A 20,469-nucleotide genomic window follows, 5' to 3' on the forward strand; every position below is an offset into this window, starting at 1 on the left:
ACACAAAATGACACTAAAGATGCAAAAAACAAAACAAAAAACAAACAAAAAAACAACCCAACCAAAAACAGTGTCAACAGGGCAGACGCAGAGGAGCAAATGACTGTAAACAGAATCATAAATGATCAATATAAGAGACAGACGATGACTGGTATCAGCATGGTTAGTCCTTTGCGTGTATTACACCCCTGTGGTGAGTACAGCCCAATACTGTCACTAATCTGAATTCTTAAGATCTCCTTCCTGAAACTAATATATCTCTTAAAAATTAAACCTTTGATCAGACCTTTAGAGTTAATTATAACTGAATGATAGCCACGGTAGGTACATTTTCCCAGTTAACAAAAGAATATAATCTTAAACCGCTGATCCAACTCCTAGCCAATAGGTGGCGGTATATTAGCTCTAAACAGAGTTATCTGCCGACTACTCGGACAAGAAGAAAAAGAAGAAGTAAACGACAAGCTACTTGGTAGCTTATCCCGAATGTGCCTCTGAATGTGCTAGAAGATGTGAGGTTTAACTGGATTTCGTACACACTCTGCTTAGAGTGTAATTGCCTGCATACCATGGCGGACTGTCTGCTCGTATCGGACCGTGGTGGCTGGGCCGGGAAGCACTGCCGCGGTTTCTGCTGCTCTTGTTGAACCGTTAGCTAATTCAGCTAACGCTGCTGTTTTTACTTCAGCACAGCCGCTGTCGCTTCGGTGCTGCAGGGCAGTAGATCGCAACAACACGGTAACTTTGAAGCAAGTTGCAGGCATAAACAGCTAACCTAAGCAATGTCAGTGCTGCATCTCTTCCGCCATTAGGTCATTTGTTTTGTTTTGTAGGCAGGATTGTTGTGGAGGATTAGCTAACGTTTTTTGACAACATAAAGACCGCTGCATGCTTTTGGAAGACACAACTTAGTGAACATGTTACCCGCTAACGCACCTAACACTCCCTGCAGCTCTAACGTTAACCACTGCTGCTGTCTACATATTTTGAGATGTAGCATCAGTTAGCCAGCAAGATGACTCGGACTCCGTGCAGCACATCTGAGTTTTCCGTCTGCATGTGAGCTGTCTGTGAGAGGGGAAATCATGTCTTGTAAAGCCGCAACCAAGGACAAGAAGTCCAGCTTCAGCAAGAAGCTGTTCAGGCGAGGCTCTGTGCGCTCTGTGGGCAGTTTTATGAGTAAACTCCTGAGGACACTCACAGCGCTGTCACACTTTGGATCCGAAGTGCAAACCGAGGATGACAAAGATGATGGAGGATTTTCCACGTTTAAATCTGGAAGTAAAGATGTACCCATGGAAGATGGGGACCTGGGGGGCTTCCTATCCAGGGAAAGGGTTCCTGGGGTGTCCGGTCTAAAAAACCACGGCAACACCTGCTTCATGAATGCAATTCTGCAGTGCCTCAGTAACACTGAACTCTTTGCCGAGTACCTCGTTTTGGAGCACTACAAAGGCGAGGAGGAGGACGAGGACCAACCAAAGACAAATGGTGTGCATTTGCAGAAGAAGGGTCTTCTGGCCAAAGGAGAGGTCACGGAGCAGCTGTCAGGACTTGTGCGGGCTTTATGGACGTTTGAGTATACCCCCCAGCATAGCAGGGACTTCAAGGTAAGAGTGACATCAATAAATCAAGGCGAGATAAATAGGGGACCTATTATGCTTTTTCATGTTTTCTGTCTTATATATACTCTTACAGTAGTGTATACAGTCATATTTAACATGACCAAAGTTTCAAAGAATGAGGGCAGTGCACTGTATAAACAAGGAATTCCTTTGGGCCAAACTTAAGCTTCTGTCTGCTTTAGATGCTTGGATGGAGATATGTTTTTCTACTCTTGTCTCTGTATGATGTCAGTGATTGCAGTGGCTGCTTTTGTTTGTTGATGCAACCAACCACTTCTAATAAAATAGCTTAAAGGGAGGTTGAATGGGCTCGTTTTAGACCGTGGATGAGCAGGAGTGGTGATAAGGGATCTGAGATAAATAAAGATTATTTTGAACCGTTGCTGATGCAGAACTACTTGCATAGGATAAAAAAAGTATTGAGTTGGACTTGAGCATAACAAGCCCTCTTTAAGTAAAGATGACCAGGATTATATTTTTATAACAGTGTATGGTAAAAACAATGCGTACCTACACCACACAAGTCTTATACCTGTTGTTAATAAAGCTTTACTCAATGATCTAGATATTCAGAGTGATTTCAGGATAAACGGTGGCAGGCATCGTAACTTTTGGACCATGCTGTTTCTTGCAGAATGTTGTGTCAAAAAATGCCACACAGTTTAAAGGAAACGCTCAGCATGATGCCCAAGAGTTTCTGCTGTGGCTGCTGGACAGAGTACATGAGGATCTCAACACCGTCAACCCCAACAGCAGGCCTGCTATTAAGGTGAATCCAGAAAATATTTGGTGTTCTAATGTACGTAACCCCCCCTAATCAAGCCACAATTGTGAATCATTAACTGGATATTTTCTCCTCATTGCAACTCATCAGTTTTCATTCCAAGGCTATTTTGTTTCAGTTTATATCTCATCAGTGTTCGGGGTGTTTTGGTCACTTGGTGCAGCTTCCAAATGAGCGGCATTCACAGTCTGGCTCATCTAGGCTTGCCAGGCTTTGTTTTCTCTTTTTTCCCCAGAGCTACTCACTAACAAGACTGTGTAGCTCCCACAGCAGCTTGTGAACCCTGATAGACCAGAATTTATTATGATGAAGTAATCAGACTAAACAAACCTGTTTGTTTTTGTTCAGCCACCTATTGAAGAAGACGATCAAAGCATAGAGGGACCATCTCCTCCCCTTTCTGCTGGGTCGTTTGTACAAGAACTGTTTCAGGCTCAGTACAGGTAAGCCGTAGATGTAGAAGCTCTGTTGCTCTGACAATGTGACAGGGAAGTCTCTGCACCACATTAAGATTTTTAATGTTTTCCCAACAGGTCTTCTCTTACCTGCCCTCATTGCCAAAAGCAGAGCAATACCTTTGATCCCTTCCTCTGTATCTCATTACCAATCCCGCTGCCTCACACACGGTGAGTTTCTCCATCTGAGCTGTGCTATAGGTCAGGGAGTAATCAGTTAACAACACTTTGATGACATGTTCTTACATGTTTCTGATGTGTTTGTTGCTCTACCAGGTTGTTTGCATTTCTACACTTTAAGCAGGCATGTTTGTTTAAAGGTCTTTAGAGGAATGATACCTTTCACTGGATGTAAAACAGAATGTGTGTGAAAATATGCAGTATATGTGATTGCAAAAGTGGGCGTGTTAAATGTCCAGGAGTAGATTTGTTTGTTGTTGTTGTGTTGTAGAGCATAGATCTCATTTTATAAATTAAAAAAAAAATTGTTCTTCAGGCCATGATATTCACATTTTATTTCAATTAAAATAATAGATTTTTACATGAAGGTCTAAAGCCATGATTAAGTTTACATCAGTAGTGAAAGAATTTGATATGGCCCTCTTAACATGAATTCCATTAGCTAAAAAGTAATCTCTTCCCTAAAGAAAAGAGCTCACATGGCTCAGAGGTGACAGAGTTGGAATGTGTATCGAGGTTGTCTGACATTTTAAGGAATAAAGCCCTTTGGAGATGAGTTGGAAGGCCAAAAAGCACGACTCCTCCCACGAAGAAGAGAATTTGAGAGTATGTGACTAGAACCTTAAAGGATTCATAACAGAAAACAAACACTCTGTAAGCCTCAGAGACTGAAAGACCCAGAGTGAAATTTCAAAAGCATACAAAAGAAGCGCAGAGTTTTTGAACAAAGCTTTACTGTTTGGATAAAGTAAAGATGATTCCCTAGCTAAGTGAAAGAAAGAGGAAGATGTCACCAGGGAAGCTACAAATTGTATGGCGATGTCTAAAGGTCACTGACAAACAGAGTTCCACAAACTATGAAATATGAGGATTTTGGCGTGTCACCATCCTGTTACTTTTTAACCTCTGGAGCTTGGGCATCACCAGGGCTCTGCTATTAGAAGTCTCATAGACATTTCTGTTCTATGATATGATCCTATCCAAATATTTACTTTATTGTGATATCCATTATTATACTTTACACTGATTGTTCTGGACTCGCAAAGAACAAATATTGCCTAACTGTCCAAATGCTTTTAGGCTCAAAGTATTTGGATTACATATCAAAGTATTTTTATGGTTGCAGTACGATAAAGATAAAAAGTGGCTTTATAGCACTTGGACACAAAGACAGCGTCATGGACTAAACAAACCTGGCGTAATGTTATCTTAGCATGTACTTTCAGGTAGCATGCAGAATCAGAGGTGTGATGTGTTACACAACAGTGCCTGCGTCTAGTGTGGCACCTTTCCCGTCATATCAGTTCAGCTCCGGCTTACTTAAAGGCCAAGCTGCAACACCACACCCTCCCCATTTTGTCCAGTATTAAATAGGTGTGTGAATTTTTTGTGTGTGTGTTTTATTTGTGCTGCTCATTCCCGTTTCTTTTTGTTAGGCCCTTGTATGTGACGGTGGTGTACCAGGGGAAGTACTCTCACTGTATGAGGATTGGAGTTGCTGTTCCGCTCAACAGCACCGTGTATCGCCTCAGAGATGCTGTGTCACGCGAGACTAAGATCCCAATGGACCAGGTGCTATTCCTGTCACTTATCAGGGTCTGCCACAGTGAGACTATATTACGGGCACAGTGTCGGTACAGCCAGTTCTAAAACAGAAGCGAGTTTTGCTCCAAGCCCCTGGCTGTTATAGGTTATATTTGGGAGGTAGTACGCAATTCTAACATTTGTTCTTAGTACTACAGCAGCAAAAAAGGGCTTGAGAGCATATGTAAATTACAGCTAAAGCAGGATGCAGCTGCTAATAAGATTACTGAATTGCTGTAATACTGATATGGACTTGATACAGAATAATTGCTACAAGGTTTAAATGTGCTGTTTTTCTCTTGTAGTTTGTTTTGACTGAAATGTACTACGACGGCTTTCACCGTTCGTTTTGTGACGATGATGACGATCTTGACATCATACAAGAGAGCGATTCCATCTTTGCCTTTGAGACACCCGAGACCTTCAGGCTGGAAAACATCCGCACAAAAAGAGGTTACTCAGTAGTTTTACATTTTTATTTTATTTTATTTTTTTAAAAGGTGTGTTCTGCATTTTCCACGTTTAATCAAAAAGACTCGCGTGCCATTCTGTCTTTCGCAGGAAGCCTTCTGGCAAATCTGAATCATAACAACTTGAAGTATGGGACAGAAATCAGCAGGACTCCGTCTTTTATGCAGGGCGCTGTGACACCTGTAACTGCATCACCCAATAAAAACCTGGGACCAGAAAAAATGATCCTTTTGGTGTGTAACAGAGCGTGTACTGGCCACCAAGGAAAGAGGTACTGCATCTCAGAATGATTTTATGTTCTGCATTTCTTACTCATCCACTCTGCTTCTTCTGATTATGTAATACATGCCCTGTTCTTGTGGGTCTGTCAGTGATAAAGAAGGGTTATTGACATAACCCACAATTTGTCCCTGGCATTTACCTAATAACAGGCCTGATGGAGAAGCTGATAGCAGCTAATGGAACTTGTGCATTTTGTTTTTTTATTTTTAGGTTTGGCCTGCCTTTTGTACTGTACTTGGAGCGCACTGTGACCTGGGATGCTCTGCAAAAAGAGATCCTTGAGAAAATGCGCCATCTTTTGAGGCCTGGGGTCTACATTCAGGTAGGATGACAACCACTCACTGCCTTATACTCAGTTTATTTCCTTAAGTAGTCCTGCAGCCTTTATTTACCTGAACTGCTGAAGTCAAAGGTTTTATTTGGAGGTGGTTTATAGTAGAGATGGACCGATCCGATATTACGTATCGGTATCGGTCCGATACTGACCTAAATTACTGGATCGGATATCGGAGAAAAATAAAAAATGTAATCCGATCCATTAAATATCACGAAAGCACCTCACAAAACTTGCAACAGGCTGTAACTCACCTCAGAATGTTAGCAGTCGGAGCAGTATGCATCACGTGATAGAGCGGCTGTGGCATGCAGGACCTGTCGGTGGTCTGGATAGCATGTGGAGCTTCGCTAGCAACCCGGCATTTCATCTCCGACAAAGTTATCCCGAGAGAAGTAAAGTAAGTGTGTAAGTCCATCTCTGAATGTAAAGCATTCCTGCGTTAAGCTTAACAAACGACTGCCTCTTCTTGCTGCTACTTCAATCGTGAAACTGCTTAACGATCAGCTGATCGGCTTTTCTGTCGCGAGTCCCTGTCTCTAGTTTGCTTTTGGCCCACTTTGCGCCAGAAAGAGGAAACCAGCGGCTGAACAACAGCAGCACGTTTAAGCTTGATAAGCTGTTGTTAGAATTGATTTAATATTACTTTCTACTCCAGGATCTTTTTCTACGTAGCTGACGGCTGGTAACTGTGCAGGGGCAGATCTAGCAAAGTTTAGCCAGGGGGGCTGATAGGGCATTAACAGGGAAAAGGGGGCACAAAGACATACTTTTCTTTCTTATTCTCATTTAAAATGTCTAGCTTTTAATAAATAATTATCTGACACCCAAAGTTTTAATTTGATGTAAAATGAATAGAAGTCAATTACTGTACATAGTGACTATTAAGTCTAATATATATACCCTAGTAAGCTATAGTACTTTTTCCTTTGGGAAGGTACCATCTGTGCAGTCTGCAATTCTGTTGAAGAAAGATGTTGAATCTATTTAATATTTCTTGAAAAATAATTGATTTCTGTGCATTTTTTTTCACACTGCATCAAATTAAGGTTGATTACGGCGATTAAGCATCATGAGGTGGAGCGTGAGGGGTGGTTCCCTATTTTTTATTTATTTATTTTTGTTGTTGCTGGGAGTTGGAACCCTATTAGTTAGGTTGCTTAATATTTATGCTAAGTACTCTTTAAAATACCAGAATAGGGAGGATGGTGTAGGTTTAAGTTTATTAGATTGATCAGTATTGCTGAACTATGAAATATTTTTTTTTGCATACAGGTATAACAGAATAGCTTTAGTGTAGTTGTTGTTTTAAACTTGAGTATGAACTTATACAAAATGCAGCAAGATATTTAAAAAACAGTTTTGTTGATTAAAAAACACTATATCGGATTCATATCGGTATCGGCAGATATCCAAATTTATGATATCGGTATCGGTATCGGACATAAAAAAGTGGTATCGTGCCATCTCTAGTTTATAGTGATCGTACCCTCTGTTTGATCACAAGTAAGTACAAACCTTCCTCCAGCATTCTCCTGTTTATACCGACTATACAAGCAGTGACTACCACTTGTGGGGAGATTATTAAGAAAGCTTTATTTTAAACAACAAGGTATCTAGACCCATCAGTCTAGATACCTCCTGCACTGATGGGTCACATCTTTGCTAGCTTAACATGAAAGTTCATAAAACAGAAACAAATGTCGAGTGACACTTTCTGACAGATGATGTACAGCTGGAAAGACAATAGTCTTAATTTATTTTTTAAGTGAAGTTGAAATTTTAATAGGTATCAAAACTATTTTTAAGACAAAAGAGTTTAAAGTAGTTGGATGACACTGGGGGGGTTTATATTTCATTTTCATTCTGTGTGCAGGTTGGACCTTTCAGTCTTCGAGTGGTTGGCGTTGTTGGCATCACCTACCTCCTGCCCCAAGATGAGCGACCACTGTGTCATCCAACTGTGGAAAGGTCCGTTCAGATAGCCATTGTTATATTTGATAACTTCTTGATTTCAGATGAGAAGTATGACCTAAAATTTAACTAAGTCGGGATATGTTTATTCAGAACGTTCTTTAGTAAATTTCAGCTTACTCACACTGTGACTTCTTGTTACAGCTCATAAAAGCAACTTATAAGGCTAATAACCCAGACTATAAAATGACTGTTTTTCTCTCTAAAGCCTGTTTACATTGCCATAATTATATTGGATCACTGAACTTAAAAAAATAAATAAAAATGCAACCTTGCCTTGCAAAACAAGTATAGCCGTTTGACATGTCGTAGTCATGTAATGTAGTAACAAACTCAGCAGTTTAAAAAAGGTGTATTACCGGTGCCAGGCTCTCCAAATGCCTTAATGTTTTGCAGCAGTCACAGCACGTCAGTGAAAGTGAGAAAATCTGAAATCCTAATAAATACTGGTGCATAAACACAAAGGTAAAGGCAGGCATGAGCTTGAGTAAATAGTTTGAAGTTGTAATTACATCAATTTTCAGCTTTAATCTCACCTCTCCACACTTGCCCCATCAGTTCTACTTCACTTATGACCTGAGCAGAGGACATGCCCTAACAGGATTTGAATGTTAAATTACCAGTTTGGCCTGTTTGACTTAGAAACTGAATGATTTCAGAATAACAAAACAAGTCACAACACTGCAGATGCACAAACCAAAGTGCAATTATATTTGATTTTATTATGATCATGATTAATCAGTGGCGATCATAACTAGCATTCTTTCTTTTGTTTATTGATTACAGTCCTGAAACATTTAATAAAGCTCTGTTCTCAGTATAAACTATTAACTCTCATACTGTATTCAAATGTCTGTCTGACATAAAGGTGTTTTTAAATTACATTTAAGTGAATGAAACTCTTGTCATACAGTGCTTGGAAGAGGGGAAAAAACCTTTTTCACTCATCTTACTTTGTTGCTAAATTATTTTTTCTCATTACAGAGCATACAAGTCCTGTGGACAAGGGGGACCACCACATGTGAAAATTGTGGTTGAATGGGACAAAGAGACCAAGGACTAGTAAGTGGAAAAAAATACGGATGTGTATGTGTCCAGTTTCACTTGTCTACAGCACAGTTGTTCTGCAAAGGATAAAAAGTTTGAATTGGAATTTGTGGGCCCTTTAACCAGAGCTAAACAAATATCATTGTTAAATTAAAAAAGTATAGTTTTTGTTAGCCATGACCTATCTACCCAAATATAAAAGCCAGCTTTGACAAATAGTAAGAAATGAGGTCTTTACTATAGGCAGACCAATTCTGCTTAAGACCCATTTTGAGATGGGGAAATGCTGAAAACTGTTCTGAAAATTGGTAAAGCCACTGGTTATAACTGACTTTGTTGACATAACATTGACTCTGTAATTGATTATGATTGCTACAGACAGCCTAGTTTTGCTTCGTAAGCAGTTCCATTCAGGCCACCATAGAAATGATGGAACATTACAGACAAATGCGGCTGAACTTCAAAGTGTTTTGATGTCTGCAGTTGCAGAATTTTGACCCGTTTCTGGTCCTGACTTAATGTAACTGCCTTTTGACTTTAAGGGCAAAATCTGTAGTGCCACAGACACAGAAAACCCCCCACCTTCCCCACTCCCATCTCTTCTATTGTAGCTGTCAGGGCTGTGGTTTAGCAGTTCAATGTGTCTCAGCATTTTCAGTAAAATTGATGGTGACAGTAATTGCTTTGCCGAGTGTTTCTGAAAAGACGTTCAAATTGAGCAACACCTCAAACTTAACTAAGGATGTTTCAGAGGACGTGGCCTTTTCTGTGCGTACCTCCTAACATATCGTTTGCTTGACAGGATTTCTTTTTTCAAGAACTAACTTATGTAAAATGTCAAAAAATTCACGCTGCATTTGAAGCAGTTCCTTCTTTCTCACTAAGCTGACTAATATGTCGAGCAGTTAACACAAACGCCCATGCTGGCCAAATCAAACTTTTTTTTCCCCCTTTTTGGTACTTGGATGTTGATGATGGCTTTGAACAAATCCTATCGAGTTCATGTGTAATGCATGTCTGCACAAGTGCTGATTGTGAAGCCCTTTAAAGTCTTAAATCCTTTAGTTGCACTGCTGGGTGTGAACCGTTAATGTAAGGACAAACGGCATTCTTATGACATGGTAAACAATTACTTCATCTGTCTCAGTTACAATAAAATACTGGTCAGTTTATTTTTCTTTTATCAATCTCAGATCCTGTGATCCTCACCTGACTGCGCTGTTACACGAAGGGTGTGTTTCTTTTTCTGTTTCCCACAGTCTGTTTGGACACACCGAGGAAGAGTATATTCCAGATGCTGAGAGTGTCTATCTGCATAGAGAACAACATCACCAGCCGCAGGCCTGCACCCTTGCTCAGTGCTTTCAGCTGTACACTAAAGAAGAGCAGGTAGACACACGAGCATGTATGCATGCGTGCAAGACGGCACTGTTAGTAGTTTAAGTTGAATAAATAAATCGTAAACTGGCCTTGGCACATGCGCTCACAGTGGTTTTACTATGTTTTGCTCTGGAGTAAAAGAGAGAAGTTGGAGGGAAATTCGGGGCCTCATCCTGTGTGAGGTCTATTATATAAGCTCTGTGGTTGGGGCTTTCTCTTCATAGCTACTCCTTGGGTCTTGTGTGTTTTAGCTGGCCCCAGACGACGCCTGGCGCTGTCCCCACTGCAAGCAGCTGCAGCAGGGCCGGATTAAGCTCAGCCTGTGGACGCTCCCGGATGTACTCATACTGCATCTCAAGAGGTTCAGACAGGTATTTTAGTTCATCTGGATATTTTCAGTAAGAATTTGTAAGTAAGTTTTTTGCTAAATCCTATATGTTGACCAGCAGATATTAAAAATTAACACTGTACATCTGCAGAACTTAAAAGGTTAGAGTTTTAGTCTAGGTGGACAGCTGATGGTCAGATAACGAGACTCTGTTGCAACATGCTTCTATATTTTTGTTTCAGGAGGGGGACCGGAGGGTGAAGATGCAGAACATGGTGAGGTTCCCGTTGATGGGGATGGACATGGCTCCTCACGTGGTTAAGAGAAGCCAGAGTAGCTGGAGTTTACCTTCCCATTGGTCTCCGTGGAGACGGTCCTATGGACTGGGAAGGAATCCTGATGACTACCTGTATGACCTGTATGCTGTTTGCAACCATCACGGGAACATGCACGGAGGCCACTACACTGGTAATGCGAGCAGTTCTTTGCTTCAGACCTATTTTAAAATGGATCAGAAATGCAAATTAAACCTTTTTTTAATGCCTGTCCTTATTTTCTCTCATATGTGCAATGTTACTGTGTTTGAAAGTCAAATGAAATGTGGGCAAGCTGTCAAATAGTGATGTAAAAGTATATAAAAGTAATCCCTGTAAGCCAAAAGCTCAGAGTCAGCCTCCAGACTACTGGAATATAAGCTTCATGCCAAGCTAATGTCAGCGAAGCACATGATTTCCTTATATTTCCAAGTGTTATATCCCAGTAGAGTCAAACTACAAGCTGCTTGGTAACATTTTTGCTGAGCAGTATTTTGGGATTAGGAGAAAGTGGGCTTTCAGACAAGCGGGCATTTAAAGGGACAAAACCAAAAAATGGCTTGTTTCAGCCTGAGGTAAAACTGAGTGGGACATCAGGGGAAGGAGTAAAAAAGATCAAGTCAAACAATGAATCACTGATTTGCTTTTAACTGTGATAAGATGCAAATTAAACGTTGTATTGGAAATGAGCATATCAAGCAGCTGAATGTGTTTGCCATCCATGTTAACTCATTCTTTACTTTGTGCTCACAGCATACTGCAAAAACTCCATTGATGGTCAGTGGTACTGCTTTGATGACAGTGAAGTTACAGCAATAGCTGATGATGACGTGTGCCAGCAAACAGCCTATATACTGTTCTATCAGAGGAGAACAGTCATCCCCTCTTGGTCTGCCAATAGCTCTGTGGCTGGTCAGTATTTATTTATACACCATTTGTCCACCTAGCATATGTAATGTATACCGTACCATAAAGTGGCATAATAAGCTTTATGTGACATTTAAGGCTTAAAATGTATCCATGTTTGTGTTTTAATCAGGCTCTACTAGTTCATCCTTGTGTGATCACTGGATCAACAGGCTACCTGGCAGCAGGCCTGCTAGTTTGGCCTCTGGAGCCTCATCCAGACGCACTTCTCTGGCTTCACTGGCTGAGTCGGTTGAGTTTCCAGTCGAACGTAGTGAGGATGACGGTGAGAAAATGCTGAACTTTCATTTATTTATTTATTTTTATTTAAAGGTTCCTGATTGTTCATTTTCATTGATTTTCATCATACACACATCTACTGCCCTGAGCAGGTCATAGTTTCAGAAATGCACAAAGTTCAGAGTTTGGTTTCAAGGTTTTTAAGTCCATCGCATTTATAGGGATACTTTAAAGCTTCCTCTAAAGACAATATCTAAAGTGGGATTAAACATTACAGTCAAGAATTACAAACTCAGACCTTAAATTTACCAATCCCAACTCTAATAATTAAAGTCACAAGGCAAATATGGCATTGGAGTGAAATGAACAAGTCCCCACAGATCTCTGAGGTGTGGGAAACCTTCACTAGCCAGTCTGCAAGATATGGCTTGCATGTTGTAAAATTTCAGAAAACTATGCATGACTTGTCTTGGATGCTCCCTTTTTATTAACTTATAATTTAACATGGTTTTTACTAGTCATCGTGTAGGCCTTGGTCTTGTACTAAGCGAGAATAACATTACAGGCACTGTAAATGTGATAAAGTCCTTTATTATATAGCATAGCTTTGTAGCAATGTAGAAATATGGCCTGAGTGATGTTTAAGGTCCAGTGGGTTATAGCTGTTTGCAATTTTATTGATATTGGCTTTGATAATGGCTAATAAATGAAAATTTAAAAACTAGAGAGTATTACATAGTTTGTCCATCAGATGGCACTCTGCAAGTTCCCTGTTGGTAACATGTGTTTATAATGCTGCAAAACAACCAGCTGATCACAGTAGAGTCAGTGTTAATGAGCAATAGATAATCTGTTGTGGTAATAAAACAAGATTATTTTTTTTAAACAACACGGTCACATCATCTAATAAGGACTCAAAAAAAGAAAACCAGCCAAAATGTCTATTTTTTAAATAATCAAATATCAGTGTCAGTATTGTTATTGATGTAGATACACTGATGGATTTACCCCCCCAAAAGTGTGAAACAGTACAACTATTTCATTTGATTCTTAATATAAAAATAATAATGCTTGTTCATTATTGTGTAGATGTTGGTGTGTTTTAAACTAAATAATTCCCTGTTTTTTAGGAGGATTCTCTGTCCGCCCCTTTGTGAGGAGTATTCAGCGACAGAGTTTGTCCTCCAGGTCATCCATTGCCAGTCCTTTAGCTTTCAGTGACAGTGGGATAAAACCTTCCTGGTCTCTCTCTGCCAAGCTGCACATGAGATCTAACTCGCCCTCACGATTCTCCCTTGACTCTCGGTGTTCCCCTCCTTTAGAGAGGATAGGAGAGGCATGTGACGACAAGGTTTCCACATCGTGTTTTGGCAGCTACAGTAAACACGAACGATACTTTGGCAACAGGACTCCGTTGTCTATGATGGAGAGCAGTTTCCCCGACCAGGACAACAATAAAAGGTTCTTAGACATGTACTGTCGGGCTTCCACTCCAGTGGAAAAGAAGATCACCAAAAATGAGCCAACTGAAAACAACAACCAGATCACAGCTATAGACCAAAACATATTACCCACTCAAGCTACTCCCTCCAAAGAACAGAAACGTAAGAATAGTATCGGAGGATTTGGCTTAAAGGCTGAAAGCACAGGATCCACAAAGAGTGTCAGCAAAGTGGAGCAAGATAAAAGCTCCAAAAAACGATTGTGCTCGACCCACAAGACCTCTGCACCTGAGACGTCTTCCAGTACACCAGTGAAAGGTAAAAAGCTGAGCAATACTAAAGAGAAGAGTGCAAATGCTAAGAAAAGCACCTCGACACCTAGCGGGACTCCCTCCAAAACGAAAGAGTCAAATCAGCCTCCAGAGGCTACGCCACAACATAAGCCATGCGTCCGTTCCACGCCTCAGTCCTCAGCTTCTCCTTCACCAACCTCAAAGAAGAATTCCACTGTCACTGAGAAGAGCTCAACAAACAGCAGGAAGCGGCTTATAGAAAGGAGCTACAGTAGAGATTCTATGCACACTAGCCCTCTGGCTGACAACCTCAGATGCGGCTCGGTAGCACGCTGCTCACTTTCAAAGAGCGGCGAAAGCAACCGTCCTGAGAGGAGATTTGTGCGGAGTTCCAGCAGCAGTTCTTCTGTCACTAGCCTGCGTTCACCCAGCGTTTCCACCAGAGATCTGCAGCGCAGCAGCAAATCTGAGGAGAAAGGGTTGTCTTTCTTCAAGAGTGCCCTCCGACAAAGGGAAAGCCGCCGGTCGGCTGATTTAGGAAAAAGTACCATGCTCACCAAAAAAGCCTCGGAGAGGACATGCAAGCAGAATGGACAAGCCAAGGAGATCGGTGGCAATGGTGGAAAGCCAGGAGACGCGGCGTCTTCTCCGAAATCTGCAGAGACTCCTGGAGGTGAGACAAAATCAGAGACAAAGGAGTCTTCCAAGCCCCCCAGCTCTCTGAGTCGCTCTCTTTTAAATGTAGGCAAGTCCAAGTCTTCCACTTCTGAAGTAAGTTCCAAATCTCCTAATGGGAAGAAACCCCTTGAAAGAATGACATCTTCCCGAAAACTGTCATCGAGCATGCAATCTCCTGCACGAACAACACAGAGGCCTCAATGATACATCTATAGTCGGTATATTGAACAAGCATAATGCAGCTAATCTTTGTGCCTAAGTTTCAGCGAGCTCCAGATGTATTTAAGACACATTTTTGATGTTATGGTTTTGTACTCTTGGTTTAAATGCACATGTTGGGTTTGCAATTTTAGTATTGGCAGCCAGCTTTGAGTGTTTAAAGATATTTAAAAGTACTGTATCATCATCCGCCTACCTGAGTGCCAAGCACTTGTGTAGTATGCTGCCAATTTAGCTTCTTCCAGTAGTAAATATTGATACCTTTTCCACCTTTGGTGGTGCAGCAGCATATTTGATTTTGTGCACGGAAGACCTGTACGACACGAGCGTGAAACAAAACTTGATTTAAAATGCAGCAGCTTATCCATTTGAACTTGAGTCTCTACGAAATACTTATCAATGTCTTGTGCACCAGTAACTTGTAATTCAGATATTGTAGTAGTTTTGTTGTAGTTTTCTGTTACACAGGTTCCAAGTCTTCTAGTTATTCTAGAATTGATTAGCTGGCTGCTGATGCTTGAATTCTGCTGCTGTTCTGTAAGCATTTCAAATCATTGTCAAAGGGTACAAAACTTTAACATCAAAAATAGCCTCTGACAAATACTGAAACAAAATTATTCAGACATGCACACAAATACAAAAGAGTTTCATTCCGAAATAGAGTTGGCTAATAGTACATTTCATTGATTGTTTTTACCACTGATGGGTTAAATCTCTGTTCTTCAAGCAAGTTTCTCCATGCACCTACTGCTTTAGTCTATAAAGGTCTTACAAATATTATTCTTACTCCATTTTTCCATTAAGAAAAAATAAGTAATCTCATAATGTGGCTCTACTTGATAGTTCCTAGCATTGATACAGAGCAGCAGGAAGAACAAAACCAGAACTAATGTTGGCAAGAAATTAGAATTGGTTTACAATTTGTCCAATAATTCAAAACGTTATTATTTTTTTTACGAGTACCTTTTTAAATATAAATCTATTTTTCAAAATTTTATTGAAGTACTTTTGCATTAAATTGATAGTGTGTTTTGGAATGAAACCCTTTACAGTCACGGTATATAAATATATGTATATGTGTCTGTACATATATTGACAGAAAGTATATGGTATGTAACTCATTTTTTATTTTCTCCTTCCATGAGCAAGATGAAAATAATCTTAAGCGCCTTTCAATGCTGTACATGTAAACAAATAATTGCCTTTGGCAACATAGTAGTCTTCTACTGTATGCATCACTGAGTAGGAATGTTTTGTTCGCACTTTGTAAACACGAAGCAGTGTCGTAATTATTAATTTAGTAGTTTCGAGACATATCAGACAGTAGATTCAACAGGCCTTAGACTTGAAATGATAAAAGTGTACATTCATCTCGATGTTTCAGGGGCCATTTTTTTTAAGAAATCACCCCTTTATTTCACCTGGTGCTCTAAAATGCCACTGCTCCACTAGCTCTTGTTTCTTAAATGAGCATTCTTTCAAATGATGACGTTCAGAACTGTGACCACAAACTTCAGAAAAGGTATTGTTTATCATAACCCGCGGTACCTCACTGGAGAATATTTTCCATTTTGTTATTCATCAGCTTGAATCAGAATATTGATAATGAGCCATTTGGTTGATTATAGATCTACACATACATTGTCATGGAGTGGTTGTTGTCCAAATATGGACATGTATGCGAAAATAACAGATGCATTGTGGAGTAAAGTTCAAAGCAGTGGCAGAATATTATCAGTGCTGCCGTCATGATGCTTGCTGGCCTTTTTGTGAACAATCAGCTTTAGTTCACTATAGAAATGCCCCATTTATAAGGCAATACTCATACATTAGGCACCACTGTAGTGTATGTTTCAAAAGATTCAAAGTTATTTTATTATAAACCACAACTAAGTGATTTTACTTCTAGCATAAAACATTTTGAGTTTGGTATTTTGCAGTATCTTTCTCACTATTTCTCTGTAGCATATATGAGGTTTCAGGTTTACATTGGGTTCTCAGATGGTTTTGGATGCCACTCATTTTTAAACAGTTCGGTGTATTATTTCAATGGTCTGTACAGGTTGTTAAAGTTGAAATTATACCCAGAAACGTTTAATCTACCTGGTTTGCTTGATGAATTGTCACGTTTAGACAACACGATGTGCTCGAGCAACACTAGATGACGTTTCATGTCTTTATTGAAGCCACCTGTTAAACCTTTCCTTGCATTTAATAACTGGTCGAACATCCTGTTAACCTTCCAGTAATAATTAATTTGTTTATAACTGGGACACTTATTAAAGTAGCCTCAAACCTGACATTTAAGGGAAGCTTTTGAAGGTCTCAGTCAGTGATGAACATCCTATTTATCCTCAGGACGTTTTTATCGCTACTTCTGCGATTTAACATGGCGTGCTAATCTTTAGTGTTAGTGTGGGGTTGCATAAAATGGTGTCTGCTGCAGACCTGGGACTTTTCTCCGTACGTGGACTGACTATGGCATTCAAGCTGCAACAGACCACAGAGATTACATAGAGCTGTTTAAATATGGTGGTGTTCTTGTAGCTGCTCTTTTCTACTTAACATGTGTAATCTATCAGGAAGCTGACAATGGCACTTTGAATCAAAGCAGGATCATTTTAAGTACATTTAGCTTTCCCTTTCTTGTTTGCCTGTTTAGAAGTCTGTAATTGAAATGTAGTGGTTAGTGTGTATTTTAGAGAGCTGGGCCTTGGCATTAAGCTTTTTTGTTTTTTGCCCATAAATTTTCTTGCTACATAAACAATTTATTAGAACATCTCACGAAGCAGTAGACAATCTCATAATGTAATAAAGTCAAAATGTATAGTGTTTATAACACACTGTGTAAATACGGTTTGTGGTTTGAGGTGCGGATGTCGCCAAACCTTTTATTTGGCTTTTTTCCTGTATATGTTGGACACTAAAAACTGCAGGATGTTTTCACTCATTTTTATAGATTGGCTTTGTTTTGATAACGTAGGGTTAGATGAGAGCTGTTGATTTAGCAGTTGCAGTTAAAGGTCCTAATGGCAAGCAGTTTGTTGAGCTTAAAATTGGCGGTGTGCAGTCTAAACTCTTGAAAGAAAGCTGGAAGCATATTGCGCACCTGTTACAGCCCTGCTGCCAAACATGAACCATAAAAACACTACGATTGCAAAAATCTAAAAAAAAAAGAAATCATAACAATGTCTTTGTTGTTTGGTGTTCATCAGATGGATTCAGTTTGATTTACAAAAACGTGTCAAACTGCCGCATTTGAGGGCCACTGAATTTATTAACGGTTGAAGGACAAAATATAAGATTCCTAGTTATCAATTCCAGGATCGGTCATCTCGTAGCTTTATCTCCACGCCAGTTATGTGTCTGCATTTTTCATTTTTGTTTGTAAATTTGTTGTCAGTGTACAAAATCGAGAATGATTAAGGAATGCAGTATTGCATGAAAACGCTAATGCATGTATTTATTAACTATGCAAAATTCTGCAGCTGTGTTAAGTAGAAAGCAAAGCATGGCTGGTATATTCATCGCTTAATTTGCACGTCATTTAGAAACTGTAAAATCTAGCATACTTCATCATTGCTTTAAAGGATTAAACTTAATGTTGCCTATATGAAAGAAAATCTAATTAATTCCCTAACTGCATATAGCATTATATCAATTAGTGTTTTGTTTTTTTCTCACTTTGTTATTTAATTCTGCTTATCTGTGCTCTCTGGGTGCTCCTACCACAGTGGTTGTTTATTGTGTGTCTTCTTTAATATTTACTGTTGTACACCAGCAGAGACAACACTATGGAATCGATTATCTCTCTTTGATCACTATATAGACTCATTATGTACGCGTATATCGTAAGAATTCCAACTTTGGTTCACCTCAGTGAACGGTTTGTGAACCCCTGTTTCCATGTTCTCAGCTGCATTGAAGATGTGGTCTGTCTGTCATATCTGTCATATAAAATAGATACATGTAGCTCAATGCAATAAACAAAGATAGTAAATTTATAGTTTTATAACACAGTACATGATCAGTGACATTATAATATTAATATCTTAATACTTTTGAGGGTTTTTTTATTTTATTTTTCTTATTGTAAACTGTTTATCAACAAACGGTAACTTCCAATGTTTTAAAACGGTGCCATTTATTCTCTTTTTTCTTTCTAATGACTGGTGAAGTGGGTATTAAACGTTAATCACTTTAGTTGTAAAATGCATTCAGGCTTCCCTGCAGAACTTAATTAGGATTAGAGAATCCTGCTTAGAGTTGTTGTTGCGACATAGACGTTTTGTTTTGCTGTTAAATTCATGATGTTCAATTCAAAGTTGCCGTAGCAAAACTACCATAATCCTACATTTGAGGTACAGACTTAAGGTTCTGCAGATGGCGAGGTACTGCAAATACACACCTGGATGAGCTGAAATAGCCGGTTAGGATTTGAGAAGCTTTTGAGAGCATTTTCAAACGGAAACACTACAAAAAAAGGATGCTGAAACTTTTCAGAAGCCTTAAGCAAAGAAAATTGTAATGGACAGTTTCTATCTTTGGATCAGAGAATCTAAGGAGAGGTTTGATGAATGAATGTCACAAGTCTCATTTTCTTTTAAACTATTTTAACACTACAGTGCTTAATGAAAGCATGCCTCTTCTTTTACTTTCTGTATAAATTGTAATGCGTTTGTACACTGCATTCATGGAGATTTGTTTTCATTCTAAAGTCTTTTACTGTACTCCCTGCTGAACTATGTGGTTATTATATTGACATCTGCAGTGTCTGAATAGACCAATTTTTCTTTCTTTTTTTTTTTTAATTTTAGTTTACATTAGAATATTTGTTCCAGCATATGCCTGCTATTTCACTTTTTTTTAATATATATTTTTACAATTGAAACAACCAGTTTCAAGTTCATTAGACTGTGTCCAAGCATTCTGTTAATTTATTTGTATTTGTCGTTTTTTTAAAAGTCATATATGCACTTTTTTTCCCTCCAAAAGAATGAATGTGTATATACTTTGTTGGTTAATCCATGCAAGTATAAATTGAAAAAGATTAAAAATATTGAAACTGTCTTGGTTGTTGTGCTTTTACTTTGTGTAATGTTGAGGTATAGCTATTCCTACACTAGGGGGAGTGTTTCTCTAACAAATCTGTCCACAGCATGACTCCTAATGCATCTCATGTGTTTTCTTGGTTTATGCATCATTAAAAAAATGAGGTTTTGAAATACATAAGAGGCTCTAAATTTCTGGACAGGGTTATTATTTCAAGCTTTCACTGGTTCCAGAATATCGAGGTCCGGGGGTGGGAAGTGCAGATGGGAGCAAGTCTGAGCTTAGCTTTTACTCAAAGACGTAATCACTTGTCAGATTTTTGTTTTTTTCCATCCACCTTTTGGCTTCTGTGTCAGTGAAAAGGGATTTAAAAAACAAACAAAAAACTTGCATAGCAGAATAGCAGAGCATGTTCCCAAGACAAGTTAAAAGAAGATCATTTTCTGCCAATACTTTGCAACAAATTAGATAAAACATATCTTTTTCAGGCAGGAGGTAAAATATGAGGTATTCCCAGTAATACTTCAAACTTCCAGCTCTGAGACACTGCAAATTTACAATTATGTTTTAAATAAACTGATTTTTTTTTTTTAAAAGAACCCTTAAAAAAACATGAATTTATTATTAGTTTAGCATAGTTTCTATTCTCCTATAAAATATTTCATAGTGGTCGTATTAATACTTTGTGTAAAGATCTTTGATAAATGTTCTTTTTTTTTTTTTTAAATCAGATTCTTCATTTCGTTACCAGATAAGAACAATCAGCATTTAGGTGCCACATGTAGAGGCCTCGTTACTGGCTCTCTGTCATGGGTCATTGTAAAGCAGCCGTTAAGCCATAGTGGTGTTTGCCTAAATTTTGAGGCATCTGAATATCTCTT

The 20,469-nt window shown here is 39.1% G+C and overlaps 1 protein-coding gene across 1 annotated transcript; it reads left to right on the forward strand.

Annotated features, from left to right (window-relative positions):
* Window positions 1-643: 643 nt before the first annotated feature.
* On the forward strand, window positions 644-19,606 carry usp31 (ubiquitin specific peptidase 31). The gene is made up of 16 exons (XM_085454618.1): window positions 644-1,610; window positions 2,260-2,394; window positions 2,758-2,852; window positions 2,943-3,035; window positions 4,481-4,616; window positions 4,934-5,081; window positions 5,190-5,370; window positions 5,592-5,703; window positions 7,592-7,686; window positions 8,674-8,751; window positions 9,996-10,125; window positions 10,368-10,487; window positions 10,687-10,912; window positions 11,512-11,670; window positions 11,798-11,950; window positions 13,035-19,606. The coding sequence occupies exons 1-16, from the start codon at window positions 1,086-1,088 to the stop codon at window positions 14,519-14,521; spliced, it is 3,873 nt and encodes a 1,290-aa protein (XP_085310744.1). The 5' UTR covers window positions 644-1,085; the 3' UTR covers window positions 14,522-19,606.
* The last annotated feature ends 863 nt before the right edge of the window (window positions 19,607-20,469 follow it).

This window comes from Copadichromis virginalis, linkage group LG4 (genome assembly GCF_057382275.1).
Source record: "Copadichromis virginalis isolate Kocher_CV1m ecotype Utaka linkage group LG4, C_Virginalis_male_GT1.1, whole genome shotgun sequence".
Lineage (NCBI taxonomy): Eukaryota > Metazoa > Chordata > Actinopteri > Cichliformes > Cichlidae > Copadichromis > Copadichromis virginalis.